The sequence below is a fragment of the Salvelinus alpinus genome, chromosome 10 (assembly GCF_045679555.1).
Source record: "Salvelinus alpinus chromosome 10, SLU_Salpinus.1, whole genome shotgun sequence".
NCBI classification, from domain to species: domain Eukaryota; kingdom Metazoa; phylum Chordata; class Actinopteri; order Salmoniformes; family Salmonidae; genus Salvelinus; species Salvelinus alpinus.
The window spans coordinates 49,688,033-49,709,804 of record NC_092095.1 but is presented as its reverse complement, the minus strand read 5'-3'; the positions used below and the strand labels follow the sequence as shown (position 1 = coordinate 49,709,804).

Here is a 21,772-nt window from a genome sequence, read left to right as displayed (position 1 = left end):
TCTCAAACCCTCACCCAGGAGCCTGAAAGGTCCCACTGATCACTGTTATTGTCGTTTTTATTTGACAAGTCTCAAAGAAATTAGCCGCTCGCTAGGAAATTGATGTCATGTGGCTCTGGTGTGAAAGGAGTGTTAAGTGGCACAGCTACAGTAGCTGAATCTTAGGGATATTTTTCACGAGTGTCCCTGGAGAAAGATCTGAGGGTCCATGTTTCGCTACAGGCTGTGAGTGACAGCTGGTAATTTTGTTGGCCAAGTTGTTTATTCCTCTGACCCGACTGTCTGCTGCCCGCACCTTGACTTAAACGCTTTAGACATGCCATATTTGTTTTCCGGTTATTTTTAGGTTTCATATCCTGTCTACAAGGTCGGCACATTCATCAATGCCCATTTCTTTCTCTCCTTTTTTTGTCCGTTTTTTATACCCATTACATTCCACGTTAGACATGTCCTCATTCCGTAATATCACTCAAAGAGGCCAATGTATTCCGTTAGTTTGCAAATGGAAGTAGAATTGAAGTAGTCACATTTTCCCTTACCCTCATCAGTCTGTGGATAGGTAGATGGATAGATTGGAAGCTTATGGGAAAGGTTAACCTGGTGTAATGAGGGAGCGGAGGAGAGCAGGACAGAGATGGCGCGATGCATAATGGATGCGGGTTGCTGCATCATTACAGTCAAAGACTAAGCGCCATGCTGTTCTCCTCTTTCACTCAGTCTAGCAACAGACTGAAAATGGCCTACTAACAAACTATGAATTCATAACTTTTACTGTGAAAAACACAAGTTCCTGACTGTAATAAATGTATGTAATAAACAAATGAATCCATTTTTGCAGTCATGATAATTTCTTTAGATAGATAGTACCTAATCAGACAGGTGGAGAACTAGGGAAGACAAAGCTCTCAGTTAATGTGGCATCGTCATCTTCAGCATGTCTATCTCTGTAGCTGTCACAACAGCTAGAGGAAGACATATAGTCTCATTACCGGCATGTCCCAGCAGTACTCAGTCAACTATTCTATTATTTTCTGCCTCTGTAACCAACCTGAGGCTAATGTTGCTGGCTTTGTTGTTTCTCAACATCCAGACTACATTTATTTGAATGTTTTCCTTTTGCTTGATAATAAGTTGAACTAGTAGGAGGTGCGAATTTTGCTTATGTGCAAACGCTTAGTACCACCTTTTGAGTATTGAACTAGCCTTCTTCTCCCACTGCATGCCATTTTATTTTGATAGGAGGAAAGAGAGGAGAACAACAGCATTGAATGTGGACCAGAGTATAACAGCACCGTTTTGATTTTAGGATCAGCCCACAGCTTGTAATTGTATTATTAACTAGCTGAGGGCAGAGGAGAGGGTAATGGTCTACTTCATCACTCTGGGCCTCTAGAACCGCTTCTTCCCCAGTGATATATGATAACACCAGTCATTTCAATCATCCAACCACCCCACTTTTCCCTAGTCTCCTAAAACTAAAGCTTGCCTTGAAGGCAACAAAAAAAAAGAAACGAATGGCCGTATAAGAGCATTACTCATAAATATGTTCTACCCGCACTTTTTTAGGAGTTTTCTTTTTCTGGTTTGTGATAGTGTGGGGTCAATTATATTGTGGATAAATCACAATGTCAGACGTTGATAATAAATGTTTTTAAGACAATATGACAGATAAAAGTGTGAACTTTGTACTGACCCAAGCTCAGCTGGAAGAGGCAAAACAGATTTGGGAAAGCGAGATGAGAATAACACATTTCAAATCAAATCACAGCACATACTATTCACATGAAGCTGTAAAAATGTCTTTATTAAATATACATTTGTTTACAATATACCTGAAGAATTCTATAAAACAAATTCAAAATAAATACAGTATTTAAATTAATCGTATTCAATAATTGTGTCAGTGATGTTTGTACATCTTTTACAATAAAATAATGTAGATGAATTACCTAATGCACTTGAAATAATATAACCAGGCAATAACAATCCTTTATCGTGCGTCTTTCATGACAGGAGATCCTCCCCTGAATACATGTTTCCTTTGTATAGCAAGCTTGCTAAACAGATTTGTTGTACAATTTACTTGTTCTGTTGGTTTGCTAATTTGTGCAAAATATAAAGCCTTGCCGTTTTAACAATGTAAGAGCAAGTAACATGGATTGTGGAGGAGACTGTAGCAAATTTGTACAATACTGTACTTCTCCGTTCAACAAAACTCACAACAACAACCAGGACAAGAGCTCTCCTGAGAATGAACCTACCTTTATACCCTAGATTCCCTCTGATTATCTTCTTCAGGTCTAGAGATAATTCATTTCAAAAGTTACTAGCACAATCACTTAACGTTGTACTGTACTACATTTTGACTTTCAGACATCTCGTATCCGTTTACTGTACCACTCTTTGGTGATTCATAAAAGCATAACATGTCGCAGGGTGTCGGTGATGGTGGATGCAGAAAGAACAAAACGGTTCCTGGCAGTGAGGGCGCAACAAACATACTGGGAACAGAAAAAACGATGTGTTCAGAGAACAAAAGGGGCCAGCCACAAAGTCCTTGGCACATAGTCACAATGCTTTTCAGTGAGACTTGATCAGTGGTTTAGCCAGGGAGCAAGAACAGATGCATTGCTTGCCCAGACCTTGCCTTGGCAGATGGTCGAACATCATTAATTAGTCATTATCACATTTAGAATCCACAAGTGAATACAAGTAAGTGAGTTAGGGTACTGGTGCCCAACCAACCCCAAATGAATAAATCCCTTTAATTGTACATTCAGAATGGAAGGCTTTATAGCGGGCTTATAAAGTCACTGGGGTGGATCCGATTCGTTGAGGCTTTTTGTCTCCTGACTTTAGAGCAATGTAATATGAAGTAGATATATAATAAATGTTCTCCAATTGCCATTGCTCATCAAAAGTGGTACAGCTCCCATGCGCCAATAAACAGCCTTTGAGATACAAAACTGCGGCATGACCATCCTCCATTGGGTCATTCTTGTAGCCACACAGGGAATGGATCACCAATGATCACTGCTCCTAGAAAGCCCAGGAACAGTCAGGTGACTAATACTGGGTTTTGTGATGAATGGCTGCTCTACCCAGAGGGGCCTGTTCTGTATTTGAGGCCAGGCAGAACAGTGCGCGGAACAGGAGGCAGGAAATTGGGCAAAGAAGGCTATGGTGGCATCAGATGTAGTACTCCTTTCTGCTGTGACTCACAGAGCTGTGCAGGTCCAGGTTTAGATCCAAGACCAAGTCTACAGGATAGCTGTTCTCCAGGCCTGCAGGGTAGCTGTGTTCCGGGCTGTGTATGGGATCCTTCTTCTGTGAGATGGAGGCCTTCTCCTGGGGGTGGGTGTGGGTGTGGCTGCAGCGGCGATACAGGAAACATGACGTCACGGCCACGGCACAGAGGGTGATGAGGAACACAGCTGTGATGAGAGCTGGGAAGAGAGAGCCAGAGACAGAGAACATTGTTTTTACTTTAAAGTTAATCATTCTGGGGGTTACTTGGTAAACATGAATATCCCAATCCTGCCTACTGCGCCAAATGTAAAAAGTATCTGTTTCAGGGAGAATGGCTGTACACTGACAGAAATTAAATAATTTGCTACATAATTTATAATGTGAAGAAACTCAGATAACTGGGGATGATCTTCTGGCTAACCTCCAATTACCGCTGAAACACTTCTTGTCTTCTTCAGTCGATCTACGCCCCTATCGACACCCTCTGAAGGATTTATTTCAGAAGAAAGGAAGCAAGCAAACAAAGGAGATGTCAGACATGACCTTCAATTATATTCGGTGGACGATGAAAGGCTACGTGGAATTTATAAAGGCATTTCAATCAATGAGTAATTTCATTTAGTTATTATGTCTGCTCATGTCGAAACCTAAAAGAGATAGGTCAAGTTAATGAGTCATTAAAGACCCACTCTGTGATATTTGCAGCCGTTACAACCCTTTGTATAATTTGGATTTACAGTGCATTCGGAAAGTACTCAGACATCTTCCCTTTTTCCACATTTTGTTTTACGTTACAGCCTTATTTTAAAATGTATTAAATAAATGTTTTCCCTCATCAATCTACAGAGAATACCCCATAATGACAAGGCAAAAACAGGTTTTTAGAATTTTTTGTACATTTATAACAAATAAAAAACAGAGATACCTTATTTACATAAGTATTCAGACCATTTGCTTTCAGACTCGAAATTGAGCTCAGGTAAATCCTGTATCCATTGATCAACCTTGAGATGTTTTTAAAACTTGATTGGAGTCCACCTGTGGAAAATTCAGTTGATTGGACATGATTTGGAAAGGTACACATCTGTCTATATAAGGTCCCACAGTTGACAGTGCATGCCAGAGCAAAAAACAGGAATTGTCCGTAGAGCTCAGAGACAGGATTGTGTCGAGGCACAGATCTGAAGATCGGTGCCAACAAACTTCTGCCCCCAAGAACACAGTGGCCTCCATCATTGGAATGGAATACGTTTTGGAACCACCAAGACTCTTCCTAGAGCTGGTCGCCCAGCCAAACTGAGCAATCGGGGGAGAAGGGCATAGGCCAGGGAGGTGACCAAGAACCCGATGGTCACTCTGACAGATTTCCAGAGTTCCTCTGTGGAAATGGGATAACCTTCCAGAAGGACAACCATGTCTGCAGAACTCCACCAATCAGGCCTTTATTGTAGAGTGGCCAGACGGAAGCCACTCCTCAGTAAAAATGCACATGACGGCCCACTTGGAGTTTGCCAAAAGGTACCTAAAGGACTCTCAGACCATGAGAAACAAGATTCTCTGGTCTGTTGAAACCAAGATTGAACTTTTTGGCCTGAATGCCAAGCGTCACATCTGGAGGAAACCTGGCACCATCCCTACTGTGAAGCATGGTGGTGGCAATATCATGCTGTGGGGATTTTTTTCAGCGGCAGGGACTGGGAGACTAGGATCGAGGATAAGATGAACGGAGGAAAGTACAGAGAGATCCTTGATGAGAACCTGTCCAGAGTGCTGAGGACCTCAGACTGGTGTGAAGGTTCACTTTCCAACAGGACAATGACCCTAAGCACACAGCCAAGACAACGCAGGAGTGGCTTCGGTACAAGTCTCTGAATGTCCTTGAGTGCCCCAGCCAGAGTTGAACCCGATCGAACATCTCTGGAGAGACCTGAAAATAGCTGTGCGGTGACACTCCCCATCCAACCTAACATAGCTTGAGAGGACTGCAGAGAAGAATGGGAGAAACTCCAAAATACAGGTGTGCCAAGCTTGTAGCATCATTCCCAAGAAGACCCAAGACTGTGATTGCTGCCAAAGGTGATTCAACAAAGTACTGAGTAAAGGGTCTGAATATTGTAAAAATGTAAAAAAAACTGTTTTTGCTCTGTCATTATGGAGTATTGTGTGTAGATTAATGAGGGGGGGAAAAACGATTTAATCCATCTTCGAATAAGGCTGTAATGTAACAAAATGTGGAAAAACTCAATACTTTCCGAATGCACTGTATGCTAATAAAATTACATAAATAAAATCCATATTGTGAAGCCGAACATGATTCACATCAATGCTATTAAACTCACCAGATGCTGATTGTGAAGTTGTACTATCAGCCAAGGCTCCACAGTTCGATTCAACTAGATTGCCAAGAACATGGACCATTGAGCTTCCACGACTCAGAAAGGCTGTCTTCAGCGGTGTCAAATGATTGTACTGGACAGACGACAGGCAGCCAATGAAACCCTTGGATCCTGCCCTAAGCACTTCCTCATCCAAATCAGCATGTCCTGCTGATGTACCTGTGACTTTACCTAAAGTCAGAGATCGTAGTGTGTTCATCTTCATGTCAGAAGAAAGGTTGTATTTTTGGTCGATGTCTTCGTCAATCTGGTTTAAGAAAAAAGCAAACATTTCCAAATACACTTGAACATGCCATCAATGTGGGCTGACTGTCTATGCTGTAAGCATAATGCTTTGCTATGTTGAAATAGATTCAGATAGAGATCACTCACCTGGACATAAAGGTCTTTGCCTTCCCGGTGTACTTGGACACGGTGGAGCTGCCCATCGGCTAGGCTGGAGACTTTGGGAGTAAAGATCTCTGCTCTCTTCTCTCTGTTCAGACGGTACCAGATCTGCAGACTCCCTACAAAAGTTAAGAAAGTCTGAAAGTCAGAAAAAGCTTCTAATCTTACAATGTTGTTGAGAGATGAAGACAGAGACAATATTGGATGGAGATAGAAAAAGATAGCTACCATTGTTAGCGAGGATGATAGCCAAGTACTGTTGATGGTAGGTGCTGACACAGAGTAACATGGCAGGGGTGTGGGTCGTCAGATAGCTGAAGGCAATGTTTTCTCTGGACTCGCCGTTGTGGGCATAGATGGCTGAGGACTGGCTATGGATTGGCTGACTGCTAGATGACTGGCTACCTCTGTCTCTGTTGTGCATGACTGGAAAAGGCATCTGGAAGGTAAGGGTCACCGAGGAGCCACTCTCAAAGGACATTGACACTTCTGTTACAGGGATACAAACATGGATGTCGTTATTAGTGTAGAAGGCTCCTATTCAGTAGTGCTGTATTGTGCTGTTGATCTCAGACACTGATTCAGACAGCATTTGCAAGAACCGGCTTATCTGAATGTTGAATGGGTCAGAACAAAAGGGATGCTTGAACGAGTGAAACTCAAAGAACATGGCTAGATCATCAATGGATCAAACAGAAGTCACAAATTCTCTGCGGTACCAAGTGCCCCTACCCCTAAAGCACGACCCTGTCCAGAAACCTCATTCAATATGCTGTGAATAGGTTATATCTGAAGTGATAAAACCTGCTTTGATGCCAGTGGATGAATACAGGATTCATCCATAATGGGTGGTGTAGTCTCAGCAGGAGTCCTGTTGTGTGTCAGCCAGGCCAGCATGAACACAGCTTTTGAATGGAATTCAATCCAACAGAAAATATGTCCTGGCCCGTGATATTAGTTTCAGATTTATGGAAATGAATGAGCCAATGGGGATTGAAAAGAAAGTATCTCTGATCCTTTTAATACATGCTTTGATCACTCCTTTGATCAAATACATTTCCCAAATGTTTTGAAATAATACTTTTCTAAATCTATTTTCATACTTTAAAATATTGTAGCTAACTTTTCCTAACCCCAAAGACAGCCATTAACTCAGCTTCTCTCAATCTTTTTAGTTTATTGTTGTTTGTTGGGGTTACTCACCTTTCTTGCAGTGTGGTCCATTGTAGGCAGAGTGTGTACAGTCACAGACATATCCACTGTTTTTCTCCATACACCGCCCTCTGTTATGACAGACACTAGCAGAGCCATTGCAGTGGCCCGGGCAGCCTGGGGTCACTCCTGGGGTCAACTTGGCCTGCTCCTCCAGGTCAAGGGTCACGCCGTTCAGGGTCAACGCACGGATGCAGCCCAGGAAACTGCTCTCTTTGACGGTGGATCCTCCTGGCAGGAAGTAGGAAGTAGGAAACACATGAAGTATAAACAGTATGTTTAAACTGCTCTAGAAATAGAAGAATACTACTTGCAATGTGGAACTAAACAGTAGCTAATATGCAAAGAAAGTGTTGTTGTGGTTTGACCTGGGTCTAGTGCCTACCTATGAACAGTAGGCTTTTGAGCTGCAGGCGGTAGTGCCCTTCAGAGGGGGCCTCCAGAGTGTGTAGGGGCAGCTGGTCCACTTGCAGGGAGGCCTCCTTCAAGTTGCGTTCAGCCCTAACGTAGTGCCACTGCTTATCATTCAGGGGGACAGGGGACGTCACCGTCAAGTCCACCGGGCCGTTCCCCACGTCAAAGATGAATGTTACAGCTGAGGGAGCTGAGGGGGACAGACAGACAGAAATTCAAGTTCAAACATGGCCCACTTTTGTTTAAGATGGATTTGTCTCAGGCTTGTAGTCTTTGGCTCCTGAACCAATGTATTCTCCCCACTCAAGCACAGTTTTCCATAATGTTATCAGAACTATCTAATCAAATACCAAGTCATCTTTCATCTAGAAACAGAAAAGGTTTCAACTTGAGGTGATCATCTATCATTTACACAAGTGCCTAGGGAGGGATTAGGGTTTGGTTGATTTGGGATTCAGGGAGAGACAAACTCACTGGTCAACTTCAGGGTGATGAAGTCAGCGGTCCCCAGGTTCTCCAGGAGAACACCAGAGGAAGCTGTGGTCTTGAAGTACAGAGAGATGTCCGCACTGAGCTCAGCCTGGAACTTCGGGAAGTGGAGGGATGATGACCCAGGATAGAAAGAGGCTGCATTCCACAGGAACCCTGCAAATAGAGGAAAGTACAGTAGGAAAATAAAGTAACTGAAAATGTAAAAACTGGGACAATTTACCCCACTCCCCCCTACTGTTCCAAAAATACAGAACTTGCTCCACTCTTCCCCGGTGTTAAAAATTACAGTTACAGAATTTTTGTTGGCATATTCTGTATGAACATAAAATATAATTATTATTGGCACACTCGCTTTTGGGATAATTATATGAACTGAACTAAACTTACTGTCACCGTTGCATTGAAGGGAGCCGACTCTGTATACAGCTGCTGAGCCTGTCCTGTTGGTGTCTCCTATTACAATCTCAGTCAGTGGTAGGTGATCTTTGTAGGACAGCAATCCTGTGTCGTTTACCCTGTTGGAAAAAGTCTCGATCATTTTAGACATGACCTCAGTTTACTCAATTTAAAGATGCACTCAAAGCTCTAAGAAATTATACATTTATAGAAGGAAAGACTGATTGGAAAAACACATAAATGTTGTTAATGTAGGTCATAAAACATATAAATGCATTGGCATCCACTGTACCACAAGTGAGTGTCTGCATCACAGTTGCAGAAGTAGTTCATGTCGATGCAGTTTTCCTCCAGGCTGCAGGAGCACTGTTGGACCCCAGGTACAGAGCCTCCCCAGTAGGTCTGTTTCTCTCCACTCCGGTCCAGCCACCATGACAGGGGCCTCCCATCTACAACCAAGGCACATTTATTTCCATCATGCAATCTCTACGAAAATACAAATATTTATTACATCATCAGCTATACTCTTTGTCTGGCCAATGTGGTCTACTTGGCACATAGGACATGTTCACCTACTACACACACAGAGGTTTATCTTCTGCCATCATAGAAAACACATGATTGATTTTTAGTCTTGTAAACCCGACCATACGCACATTGTGGGAGGCAAACGTCTGCCAAGGGAGACTAATTGATTTTGTAGGCAATTCCACTGAAGTTGGTGAAATATCTTGTCTTGAAATATTGTCTTGCCTGTATCTAAAACAAGACCGTCTGCATCAATATTTCATATGAGAAACAAAAAATCCCCAGGCGAGACAGCCAAATAAATCAGTGAGGCTTTTTTCACAGTGGGAGTTGGAATCAAAGGGAGCAGAGGGTTCGGCAATACTTAGAACTCACTCTTTTTTGGCAGAAATCCATTATGTAATTTGAATTAAATTTGAGCTCTCTGTATACTGTTTGCACTTATCAGGCTTCCAATAAGACTCACCCCAATTATTGAAGAGACGGGACTTCCTGCAGCTGTAGACCACTTCCTGTTGACAGTGCTCAGACCGTCCAATCAGAGTGCGGAGCTGCTCCAGGGAGACAGTGTAGTTGAACCGCATCACATATGGCTTCTTTGTTGTGGCTCTAGTCACATTCACAGACCCACTGTTGTTGTGGCCCACCACTGTCCATACCTTCTTCTCTATAGGGAAGACAGAGCAGGCATTTTACTTTATATACAGGATAATCTGGTTAACAGCACAGTGGATAATCCAGATTATCATATTAGCATGAGAAAGACTACTAGAATGTAATTTTTTTCCCAAGATAGGTGTCCTTCACATTTCTAATTATTAATTTAATTCAGGTTAGTCAACTGTATGAAAAGTACACCAGAGATGAACAAAGAAGTGTAAAGTGGTGGACACACTTAATCGTATTAGCCTCATATGATCTAATTGAGAATGTCCAAAACTGCACCAGTAGCTTCCCTGGCCTAGCCTGGTTACCAACCGCTGTGCTCACCATTGTTTCACTACAATTCAGTCTGGTTTAACCAGACTATGCCAAGCCATGAGCTCACCAGTCATGTTGCAGTAGACCAGTGCTGCCTTTAGAGGACCACTCCCATCTGGATCAATGTAAAAGTAGCCAGACGCACTCCCCATTTGTCTGTGTGCCTCACACGACGCTTCATAAATAGCTGTAGGAAGCAAGACCAGTACTTATATCAATAGCCCATACGTGTGTCGCAGTATGCCAAGAGCACTAGCTCAATTACATTTTCTTGTCACATGCAAAATGTGTGAACGGTATCGGTGTGAAGTAGAAAGCCACGGCAGCTTTGATAATTCAGCAGTCAGTAAAGTTCCCTCCACCTCACAATTTATGGCACCCTGATGGGAATATCAATGAGAGTTCAGTGACGGGAAATAGTGGAAACACTAATGTAACTTTAGTCACTCTATACAGTATATTAAACATAATATACACTCAGGGGCCCGTCTAGTACCGGTACACCCGGGTCGGACCCCTTTTGCCTCCAGAACAGCCTGAATTCTTTGTGCATGGAAACGTTGCTCAATTGGTATCAAGGGACATGACGTGTACCAGGATAACATTTCCCACACCAATACAGCCTGTACCGGGTGGACACCAGGCAGGATGGGCCATGGACTCATGCTGCTTACACCAAATTCAGACTCCGCCATCAGCATGACGCAACAGGAACTGGGATTCGTCGTACCAGGCAATGTTTTTACACCCCTCAATTGTGTTGGTGATCGCGTGACCACTGGAGCCTCTTCTTTTTGTTTTTAGCTGATAAGAGTGGAACTTCGTGTGGTCGTCTGCTGCATATAGCCCATCCGTGACAAGGACCGACGAGTTGTGCGTTCCGAGATGCCATTCTGCACACCACTGTTGTACTGTGGCGTTATTTGCCTGTTTCTGGCCCGCCTGTTAGCTTGCATGACTCTTGCCATTTTCCTTCGATCCTCTCATCAATGAGCTGTTTATGCCCACAGGACTGCCACTGGCTGGATGTTTTTTGTTTGTCTCACCATTCTCGGTACACCCTAGACATTGTTGTGTGTGACAATCCCAAGAGGCCGGCCATTTCTGAGATACTGGAACTGGCACACCTGTCACCGACGCTCATACCATGCTCAAAATCGCTTAGGTCATTAATTTTGCCCATTCTAAAGTTCAATCCAACAGTAACTGAATGCCTCGATGCCTGTCTGCCTGCTTTATATAGCAAGCCACGGCAACGTGACTCACTGTCTGTAGGAGCGAACCATTTTCTCGAACAGGGTGGTGTACCTAATAAACTGTCCACTGAGTGTATTTGTACTGTATATTTTCACATGTGAAGATTTTCACTATCATGAAGGAGCCAGTTTAAAGGGCGACTGCACTTCCTGATTTGGCCTCGTTTAAGAATTGGTTCATTAAGAAATGCTAGCGGCCATGACTGAATTCAAACGTGAGTTGGTTTTGGGGTGTAGTTTGATGTGGGTGTCTCTTGTGTGTCTTCGCTAGTGGGAAGAGTTAACCAAATAATTTAGCCAATTAGCATTAGCAGGCTGGTGTGCGACCATGGCAAAATTGGTTTTGACTTTGGATAGCCTATCCCTGTGGCTAGTTAGAGACCATCAATAAATTACACAATGTAAATGAGACAATATTTTCATATTACACACCTTTTAGTTCTCAGTAAATGCTTTCAATATTTGTATAGGAATTTCTAAAATGTATTGTTGGTTTGAGGTTTTTAAGCATTTGAAATTTGGAGCTATTGGAATTTTAACACATTTATCCATGTATCTTGTGTATTTTACCGATTGTCTCTAACTAGCCCCATAGGATATCCAAAGTCAGCCCACATTTGTCACGGGCATTACATTTGGGCCGCAGTTGTGACAGTTTGACTTACAGTTGTGACAGGTTTCTCCAGTGTAGCCTGTCCCTGAGCAGTCACAGTAGAAAGTACCCCATGATTGGGTGCATCGTCCGTCATGCTCACAAAAATTAGGCAGACATCTATGGAAAGAGAGAGAGGCATGTTCAAGCCCCGAACATAACTCATGACTGCAGAGCTGCATACAGTAGCATGAAAATCCATTAATAGAAGATAAAAGAGATATATAAGGCAGTTCCTCTATCATAGTGTTGTGTCCTTGCATATCCACTGTCTATAACCCTCGATATAGCCACTGTTTGTGCTGTCTCCTCTGCCTGTTCCCTCCATCACTCCACCCCTCCTTTCCTCCATTGAGCAGGCTTAGGGAGGAAACAGAGTGTGACTCCTGGAGCGCGTCAACCTAATCACTGCTGCCTGCTCTGGCACAGCCACAACATATTTCTCACTCAGCCTAATAGTCAGAGCTGGCACACAGGCAAATCAATACTGGCAGGGATAGATGCCCAGGGAGGGATGGGAGAGATACACACAAACACACACACACACACACACACACACACACACACACACACACACACACACACACACACACACACACACACACACACACACACACACACACACACACACACACACACACACACACACACACACACACACACACACACACACACACACACACACACACACACAGCTGCCTCAGAGGGATGGGAACAAATTATTCAGAGGATGTTTCTGGCTTTGGCAGTGTGACAGTACAGGCATACAGTCCAGGGGGATGCATCTCAAATGGATCCTTATTCCCTATATAGTACACTACTTTTGGTGCCATTTAGGATTCACAAAGGAAAACGCTCTCTGTTGTAATGAGAGTCCTTCCATCTGATCTCAGGTCATACACATGTCATACTGTCTGTTGTAATGGGAGTCCTTATATCTGATCTCAGGTCATACACATGTCATACTGATAGATTGAAGAGACAGAAACAGAGATACTTTCCCGTATATTGTATAGAACAGTGTCACAAATGACATACTGTAGCCTAAATACAAGATATAAAAACATGAATTGTTGAGATTTTGTGAGCATACCTGTTGCGGATCCCACAGATGTCGAACTGAAGCTTGCTGTAATTACCCAAAAGTCCTTGCTGCACACGGGGTAGATCCATAAGTTGGTTGTTTAGGAGGATCTGACGCATGCACCCCTGGAAGGCCACAGTAGGGTTCTTACAGTCACCACTGTATTGGGGACAACCTGTTGGAAATCATGACAATATTTGTATTGCTAAATCATTCCAGAAATAGTCACCAAACACATTTTGATGAAACACTGATCTAATTAAAACACACACTTAAAAATTTCAAGCATAATTTAAGACAGTCATTACCAATTTTCCACCAACAATAAGCAATAGCTAAAAGACTGCCATCTTACCTCCAAAAAATACACTATTGCCTGAGTCTGCATGACTTTGTACGTCCATGGTAGATGTTGGCTCATTGTCCAAGACCAGAGAAACGATCAGATCTCTGTAGCTCAGGCTAACAGAATGCCACAGTCCATCAGTTACACTGACTTCTAGTAAAACAGAACACAGAAAAACACAGCATTGGTTAGGCTACATTTACTGCAGTCCCATAATGCTGCCAGTTCATTGTTACCTGCAAACTTAGCAAACATTAGCGACCGCAAATTCAATGTGACATGCCATTAGGTGGCTTTTTCTCGCTAGCTAGCTGCTAACCTATGGAAATGTTTGTTTTCTGCTCAGCAGCTCCATGGACCATTAGGTGCAGTTGACCTCTGCTGATTTGCAACACCAGGTGCTGTGATCCCTGTGCCAGGCCGGTGGAGAACAGAAGTCCTTCCTGGTTCCAGGTTCTGAAGTGGAAGTGTACGTCCAGCCCCCACACCCCAAGAGGCTCCAGGGGTAGAGACAGGTAGCTACTGCTGGAGGACAGGAAGGTGGTGGACACCATCTGAGGCTGGGGCTCAGAGCATGAGAAGGTCACGTTGCCCTGGGGAACAGAGGAAAGGATAAGTAGGGATCAATACTATACCCATTCAGTGGTAGCCTACTACTGTCATTTATTGAGATGTGCTGATTAGCAACTGTTCAAAGAGATGGAAATTGTATACAGTATGGGAAGTCATTCCTTTTGTGTGACTGTTCTGGAGTCCTTTGAGTCATGGGTCCTTTCCTGTGACATGTACAGAATGAATGTGCATGCGTCACTGACATACTGTACGTCACACACACACTAGCAGATACAATGTTATTCATGGTCATCTGAGTGGAAAGGCCATAAAAATGTCAAATGTTATCACTAATTCAGCTTTCGTGTCCCAGGGAGACTGAAGGAGCAGTGAGAGTGAATACAGATTTCAGTATTTGTCCGATACACATGCTCAGCTTAGCTGTGGATACATCATCGATCCCGCTGCCTGCCACAGAGGAGAACAGAACTCAGGTGCTGGCTGTCTATCTGCACTTGACACATTTATAACTTATCCCAGTTACTAATAAGCATACACCCATTAACAAAATGACTGTAACAACTGTTAAATCCCAGTGGATTAATAAATTGAAAAATTGTATGGTTGAGAGAGATGAGGCAAAAGGAATGGCAAATAAGTCTGGCTGCACAATCGATTGGCTAACGTACTACAAATTGAGAAATCATGTGACTAAACTGAATAAAAAAAAGAAGAAACTACACTATGAAACAGAGATGATTGATATAAAAAATGATAGTAAAAAGCTTTGGAGCACCTTCAATGAAATTTTGCGAAAAAATGCAAACTGAACATCATTCATTGAATCAGATGGCTAATTCACTACAAAACCAACTGATATTGCCAACTACTTTAATGTTTTTTTCATTGTCAAGATATGAAAACTTAGGCATGACATGCCAGCAACAAACGCGGACACTACACATTCAAGGATATCTGAGCAAATTATGAAAGATAAGAATTGTAATTTTGAATTCCGTAAAGTGAGTGTGGAAGAGGTAAAAAAATGATTGTTCTCTATCAACAATGACAAGCCACCGGCGTCTGACAACTTGCATGGAAAATTACTGAGGATAATAGTGGACAATATTGCCACTCTATTTTCCATATCTTCAATTTAAGCCTACTAGAAAGTTTGTGCCCACAGGCCTGGAGGGAAGCCAAAGTCATTCTGCTACCTAAGAATAGTAAAGCCCCCTTCACTGGCTCAAATAGCCTGTTACCAACCCTTAATAAAGTTTTAGGAAGAAATGTGTTTGACCAGATACAATGCTATTTTACAGTGAACAAATTGACAATAGACTTTCAGCTCGCTTATAGAGAAGGACATTCAACAAGCACAGCACTTACACAAATTATTTGATGATTGGCTGAGAGAAATTGTTGATAAAAGATTGAGGGGGCTGTTATGTAAGACTTCAGTGCAGCTTTTGACATTATCGATCATAGTCTGCTGCTGGTAAAACGTATGTGTTATGGCTTTACACCCCCCGCTATATTGTGGGTAAAGAGTTACCTGTCTAACAGAACACAGACGGTCTCCTTTAATGGAAGCCTCTCCAACACAATCCAGGTAGAATCGGGAATTCCCCAGAGCAGCTGTCTAGGCCCTTTCAATCTTTACTAACGGCTTTGAGTAAAGCCAGTGTGTCTATGCGGATGACTCAACACTATACACGTCAGCTACTACAGCAACTGAAATGACTGCAACACTTAACAAAGAGATTCAGTTAGTTCCAGAATGGGTGTCAAGGAATAAGTTAGTCCTAAATATTAAAAAAACTATAAGCATTGTATTTGGGACAAATCATTCACTAAACCCTAAACCTCAACTAAATCTTGTAATAAATAATGTGGAAATTGAGCAAGTTGAGGTGACTAAACTGCTTGGAGTAACCCTGGATTATACTGTCATGGTCAAAACATATTGATACAACAGTAGCTAAGATGGGGAGAAGTCTGTCCATAATAAAGCGCTGCTCTACCTTCTTAACAGCACTATCAACAAGGCAGGTCCTTACAGGCTTTAGTTTTGTCCCACTTGGACTACTGTTCAGTCGTGGGGTCAGGTGCCACAAAGAGGAACTTAGGAAAATTGCAATTGGCTCAGAACAGGGCAGCATGGCTGGCCCTTGGATGTACATTGAGAGCAAACATTAATAATATGCATGCCAATCTCTCCTGGCTCAAAGTAGAGGAGAGATTGACTTCATCACTACTTGCCCTGGCAGCAGCTAATGGGGAACCATAATAAATACTAATACAAATCTGAAACTGTCCCCTAACATATTACAGACTCTCTGCCAGGCAGCATCTCAAATACCTTTACAGTCTCTTTCATTAGCTTCCACAGTTCACATGGATGGTAATGGGTTCAGCTGAATGACAAAGAGGGCCAACAATGGGCAAGTATTGTATTAAATCAAACAGAACATTTTAGCACTTTCTGTTTGATCTAATACCTGAACATTTGCCATGGCAACTATGCAATGTGCCAGGTACGCCTTCTGCACAGATGCCCAGTTGGGCTGAAAATAATGACAACAGTGGCTTCCTTTCATTTCTCATTAATGCTGCCTCCTCAACATGTCTATCTACCATATATTCATATTGGGTGTGTCTCAAATGACACCCTATTTCCTATATAGTGCACTACTTTTGTATACCACTATATAGGGAATAGGGTGCCATTTGGGACATACACATTACCTCCACAGACAGAGCTCACCGTAGACTGGGAGGAAGTGGGTGTCCATGGCTCAGCGCCTGCCTGTAATTGGTCACCAAAGGGTTCTAGAGACAGCTGAACAATATTATATTAAAATAGACAGAGCAGAGGCGTTCTGTAATGGACTCAGAAAACTGCACCTACTTTGCCTCTTCCTAACCACCATTTAATTTTATATATGCATCATCTTCCAGCATTGTAGTTTTTAAAATGTATTTTGAGAGGTGTGAACCTTCATGAAACAAAACCAAATGTATAATTAAGCAATAAGGCCCAAGGAGGTGTGGTATATGGCCAATATACCACAGCTAAGGGCTGTTTCTATGCACGACACAAAGCGGGGTGCCTTGATACACTGCACACTGCCCTAACCCATCTGGACAAGAGGAATACCTATGTAAGAATGCGGTTCATCGACTACAGCTCAGCATTTAACACCATGGTACCCTCCAAACTCATCATTAAGCTCAAGACCCTGGGTCTCGACCCCGCCCTGTGCAACTGGGTCCTGGACTTTCTGACGGGACGGCCCCAGGTGGTGAGGGTAGGAAACAACATCTCCACCCCGCTGATCCTCAACACTCGGGCCCCACAAGGGTGCGTTCTCAGCCCTCTCCTGTACTCCCTGTTCACCCATGACTGCGTGGCCATGCATGCCTCCAACTCAATCATCAAGTTTGCAGACGACACTACAGTGGTAGGCTTGATTACCAACAACGACCAGACGGCCTACAGGGAGGATGTGAGGGCCCTCGGAGTGTGGTGTCAGGAAAATAACCTCACACTCAACGTCAACAAAACAAAGGAGATGATCATGGACTTCAGAAAAGAGCAGAGGGAGCAGCCCCCTATCCACATTGACGGGACAGTAGTGGAGAAGGTGGAAAGTTTTAAGTTCCTCGGCTTATTCATCACGGACAAACTGAAATGGTCCACCCACACAGACAGCGTGGTGAAGAAGCCGCAACAGCACCTCTTCATCCTCAGGAGGCTGAAGAAATTTGGCTTGTCACCAAAAACCCTCACAAACTTTTACAGATGCACAATCGAGAGCATCCTGTCGGGCTGTATCACTGCCTGGTACGGCAACTGCTCCGCCCACAACCGTAAGGCTCTCCAGAGGGTAGTGAGGTCTGCACAACGCATCACCGGGGGCAAACTACCTTCCCTCCAGGACACCTACACCACCCGATGTCACAGGAAGGCCAAAAAGATCCTCAAGGACAACGACCACCGGAGCCACTGCCCGCTCACCCCGCTATCATCCAGAAGGAGAGGTCAGTACAGGTGCATCAAAGCTGGGACCGAGAGACTGAAAAACAGCTTCTATCTCAAGGCCATCAGACTGTTAAACAGTCATCACTAACATTGAGTGGCTGCTGCCAACATACTGACTCAAATCTCTAGCCACTTTAATAATGAATAATTGGATGTAATAAATGTATCACTAGTCACTTTAAACAATGCCACTTTATATCATGTTTAAATACCCTACATTACTCATCTCATATGTATATACAATACCCTATACAATCTACTGCATCTTGCCTATGCCAATTGGCTATCGCTCATCCATATATTTATATGTACATATTCTTATTCATTCCTTTGTTGTTGTGAAATTGTTAGATTACTTGTTAGATATTACTGCATGGTCGGAACTAGAAGCACAAGCATTTCGCTACACTCGCATTAACATCTGCTAACCATGTGTATGTGACAAATACAATTGTATTTGATTTGATTACAGCCCTTAAGCGTGGTATATTGCCTATATATCACAAACCCCCGCTGTGCCTTATTGCCATTATGAACTGGTTACCAACGTAATTAGACCAGTAAAAATATATATTTTTGTCATACCAATGGTACGGTCTGATATATCACAGCTTTCACACTGTCAGCATTCAGGGCTCGAACCACCTGGTTTTTAATGCAAAACACCCCACATTCATCCATACTGGGTCATTTAGGCATAATGTATAGAATGACTTTAATTACTGGTCATTCTTATTGGAGTTTATTCAGTTGGATTGTAGTATGTACATACAAGGGCGTTGTTAAGGGGGGGGGGGGGGGGGGGACATGAATGATTCATGGGGCCCTAGCCTGGTAGGGGCCCATAAACGATTAGAAAATCATTTAAAAAATGTTAGACAAAAAAATCTGTGATGAAAATTAAAACGTATAACCATAATCAGATCAGGCATCTCTCCCCAACCATCCCGTTTGTACCCCCTCATAATGCACATGGTTTGGTCCATTCTCCGAGGAGAAAAAAACAATACCTCTGATCTGACAGTTGCTCAAGCATGTAGCCTAAGCAGTCACGAGAGATAACCGCTATGTCCCCCTCAAAAACGAAATCGGGTTTCCAGAAAAGGAAAGAAAGGAAACAGAGATGGATAAAGCACAATTCAGTGAAAAAAATTACTCACTATGTTTTTTCACCGAAAAAAAAGAGAAGGATTTGAGTGGTAAGTCAGTGTAGACGGCCTGCCGAACTGAGTAGCCTAAGCTAGCCAATATAGCTAGCTTGATAGCTTGCTAGCTACAGGTAACTGCCCACCGTTGACTCACTCGGCTCAGTCAGAGCAGTAATTATTAACATGATGATGATGAGCTACCACTACCAGCTATGGCTAGCTAATTAGCTATTATTTAGATATTATTATAACTGTATTCCACAACATTGTGTGATATTTGTTAGCTAGCAAGACTAAAATTAAAACCTAACATGTAGTCTACCTATCCATACTGTAGATTCTAGTATTACTACTGCCGTAGACAAAGATCCCAACATGTGTCTACCACATGAAGTTGAAAAAGTGGACCTTGGAGGTGAGGCAGTTGTTTTATAGCAGCAGCAGCTTAACTAGACACGTGTTTTTATTGTAAATTGGAATTTTATAAGATGCTTAAAGGCACAGTCAACTTAGTGTATGTAAACTTCTGACCCACTGGAATTGTGATACAGTGAATTATACGTGAAATAATCTGTCTGTTAACAATTGTTGGGAAAATTACTTATGTCATCAACACAGTAGACGTCCTAACCGACTTGCCAAAACTATAGTTTGTTAACAAGAAATTTGTGGAGTGGTTGAAAAACAAGTTTTAATGACTCCAACCTAAGTGTATGTAAACTTCTGACTTCAACTGTATACTATTAAATCGTTTTTTCATTTAGTAGTAGATTTTTAGTATGGTAACCTTTGTAGGAGTGAACATTAAACCTAAAATTCCCTTTGTTTACTCACTTCCTAGTGCCTAGAGAGCCCCAGGTCAGCAGAAAGCTGTCAGACAGACTCTGATGCAGAGGAGAGCAGGGAGGATGAAGAGGAGTTAAAGAGTAGCAGCAGTGCCAGTGAAGGAGTGACAGAAGAGATTGAACAAGCAAGTAATAAGGGAAAGGAAGAGAATGGACAGATTCGAAGTGAGGAAGATGAGGTTTTGAAAGAGAAGCTATTGTTCACAGACTAGCCAACTGGTGTGGTGAGACAGAACTGTATAAAATCATGCACCCAGACTCAGAAGGCAAGCCATTCCCCAACTATTTACATTAAGTCAGCAAACAGAAGAGAAAAGGTGCAGAGAGACTGGCTTATTTATAGTAAGAGTGTAAAGGCATTATATAGCATTCCATGTGTTCTTTTTTTCTCATGAGCAAAGTAAACCTTCACCCAGTTCTCTGAATAGTAAGGATGGCTATAAGATATCATCAGTGAAATGGAGGAGAATGCATGACAAACTACCAGAGCATGAGGATGGTGTCTCACAAGAACTGTTACTGGAAATGGAAAAATCTGCAGCATACCGTAACAACAGCTACAGGTATAGACAGTCAGCTGCAGAAACAAATCCAGTCAGGAATTTATCAAAACAGAGCACTTGTAGAAAGGATTTTGGATGTGAAACTGTACATAGCATCTAGGAATCTACCATTCTGAGGGAAATCACTCAATCTTGACGACGTGCATAATGGACGTTACTTAGGCTTCCTTGAACTGTTGTCAAATTAGGACCCGCTATTACGTGAGCACTTACAGTAAGTCGCAGACAAAAAGAAAGGAGCACGACAGTCTCATTACCTCAGATCTGAGAGCCACAACGAGTTCATAGGAATATGTGGTCAAAGGGTTTTGAAAACAGTACTTTATGAAAGAGAAGATGCAATCTATTATTCGGTCATATGTGATGCAACTCCAGACATTTCCCATTCTGAGCAAAATGTATTATTGGTGAGATATGTACACAAAGATAAAGTTCAGAGAACAGGTGACTGGGAAATAATTGAACGTTTTCTTGAATTTAAAGACCTTGCTAGAAAAACAGGCAGTGAAGCGTCTGAAATGATTTGAGTGCATTGGAAGGGCATGGTATTGACATAGCAGATAGCCGTGGTCAAGGCTATGATAACGGTGCAAATATGTCAGGGAAAGTGAAGGGAGATCAGGCACACATACTGCAAAAGAATCCACTGGCCACATACTCACCTTGTGCCTTGCATACTCTTATTCTTGTGGGTGTACATGCAGCTCATGTCGTGCCCAGAAGTATCAACCTTTTTTTGTCTGTGTGAATCGTCTGTACAATCTGTTCAGTGCCAGCCCAGAGCGATGGGCCATTCTCAAAGAAAAGACTGGCTGCTGTCTTAACCGCCTTTCAGAGACGTGATGGAGTGGGTGTATTGCTGTGGTCAGACCAAGGCCCTAGACATGCTTCTTGCTAGCTGCAGCCTGACAAACGAAGCCAAATCTGAGGCAAAAGGTCTGAAAAGCTACTTAATGTCTTTCAAGGCAATCTTCCTGCTCACTTTCCGGGTAAGAGTTTTGCAGTGTATTGAGAATAGAAGCCTACTTTTGCAGTCAGGAAATATTTCTGTGGACACTGAAGCAGCTCGCATTAAGGCACTACAGGAAGAAATACAGGTTCTGCGTAATCAATGGTGACCCTCTTTTGGCGGTGGCAAATGAAAGGGGTGGAACTACTCAGTTTCACAGTGAACAGAGGAGCCGACAGAAAACAAATAAAACGTTTCCCTGATGAGACTGAAGATG

At 42.7% G+C, this 21,772-nt stretch overlaps 1 protein-coding gene across 1 annotated transcript in view; it reads right to left on the bottom strand.

Moving 5' to 3' along the window:
- Positions 1–1,777: 1,777 nt before the first annotated feature.
- The window catches only part of LOC139532150 (contactin-associated protein-like 5), a 30,888-nt gene continuing 10,893 nt past the window's right edge, over positions 1,778–21,772 (bottom strand). The window contains exons 8-23 of the mRNA XM_071329363.1: positions 13,713–13,986; positions 13,403–13,546; positions 13,057–13,222; positions 11,977–12,083; positions 10,123–10,242; positions 9,541–9,741; positions 8,839–8,995; positions 8,538–8,665; positions 8,133–8,303; positions 7,630–7,848; positions 7,236–7,475; positions 6,261–6,521; positions 6,018–6,151; positions 5,589–5,892; positions 3,671–3,733; positions 1,778–3,446 (exon numbers count right to left, since the gene is read on the bottom strand). Of these exons, the coding sequence (XP_071185464.1) occupies positions 3,190–3,446; positions 3,671–3,733; positions 5,589–5,892; positions 6,018–6,151; positions 6,261–6,521; positions 7,236–7,475; positions 7,630–7,848; positions 8,133–8,303; positions 8,538–8,665; positions 8,839–8,995; positions 9,541–9,741; positions 10,123–10,242; positions 11,977–12,083; positions 13,057–13,222; positions 13,403–13,546; positions 13,713–13,986 (2,946 nt within the window). The 3' untranslated portion in view covers positions 1,778–3,189. The remainder of the gene's footprint in view (positions 3,447–3,670; positions 3,734–5,588; positions 5,893–6,017; positions 6,152–6,260; positions 6,522–7,235; positions 7,476–7,629; positions 7,849–8,132; positions 8,304–8,537; positions 8,666–8,838; positions 8,996–9,540; positions 9,742–10,122; positions 10,243–11,976; positions 12,084–13,056; positions 13,223–13,402; positions 13,547–13,712; positions 13,987–21,772) is intronic.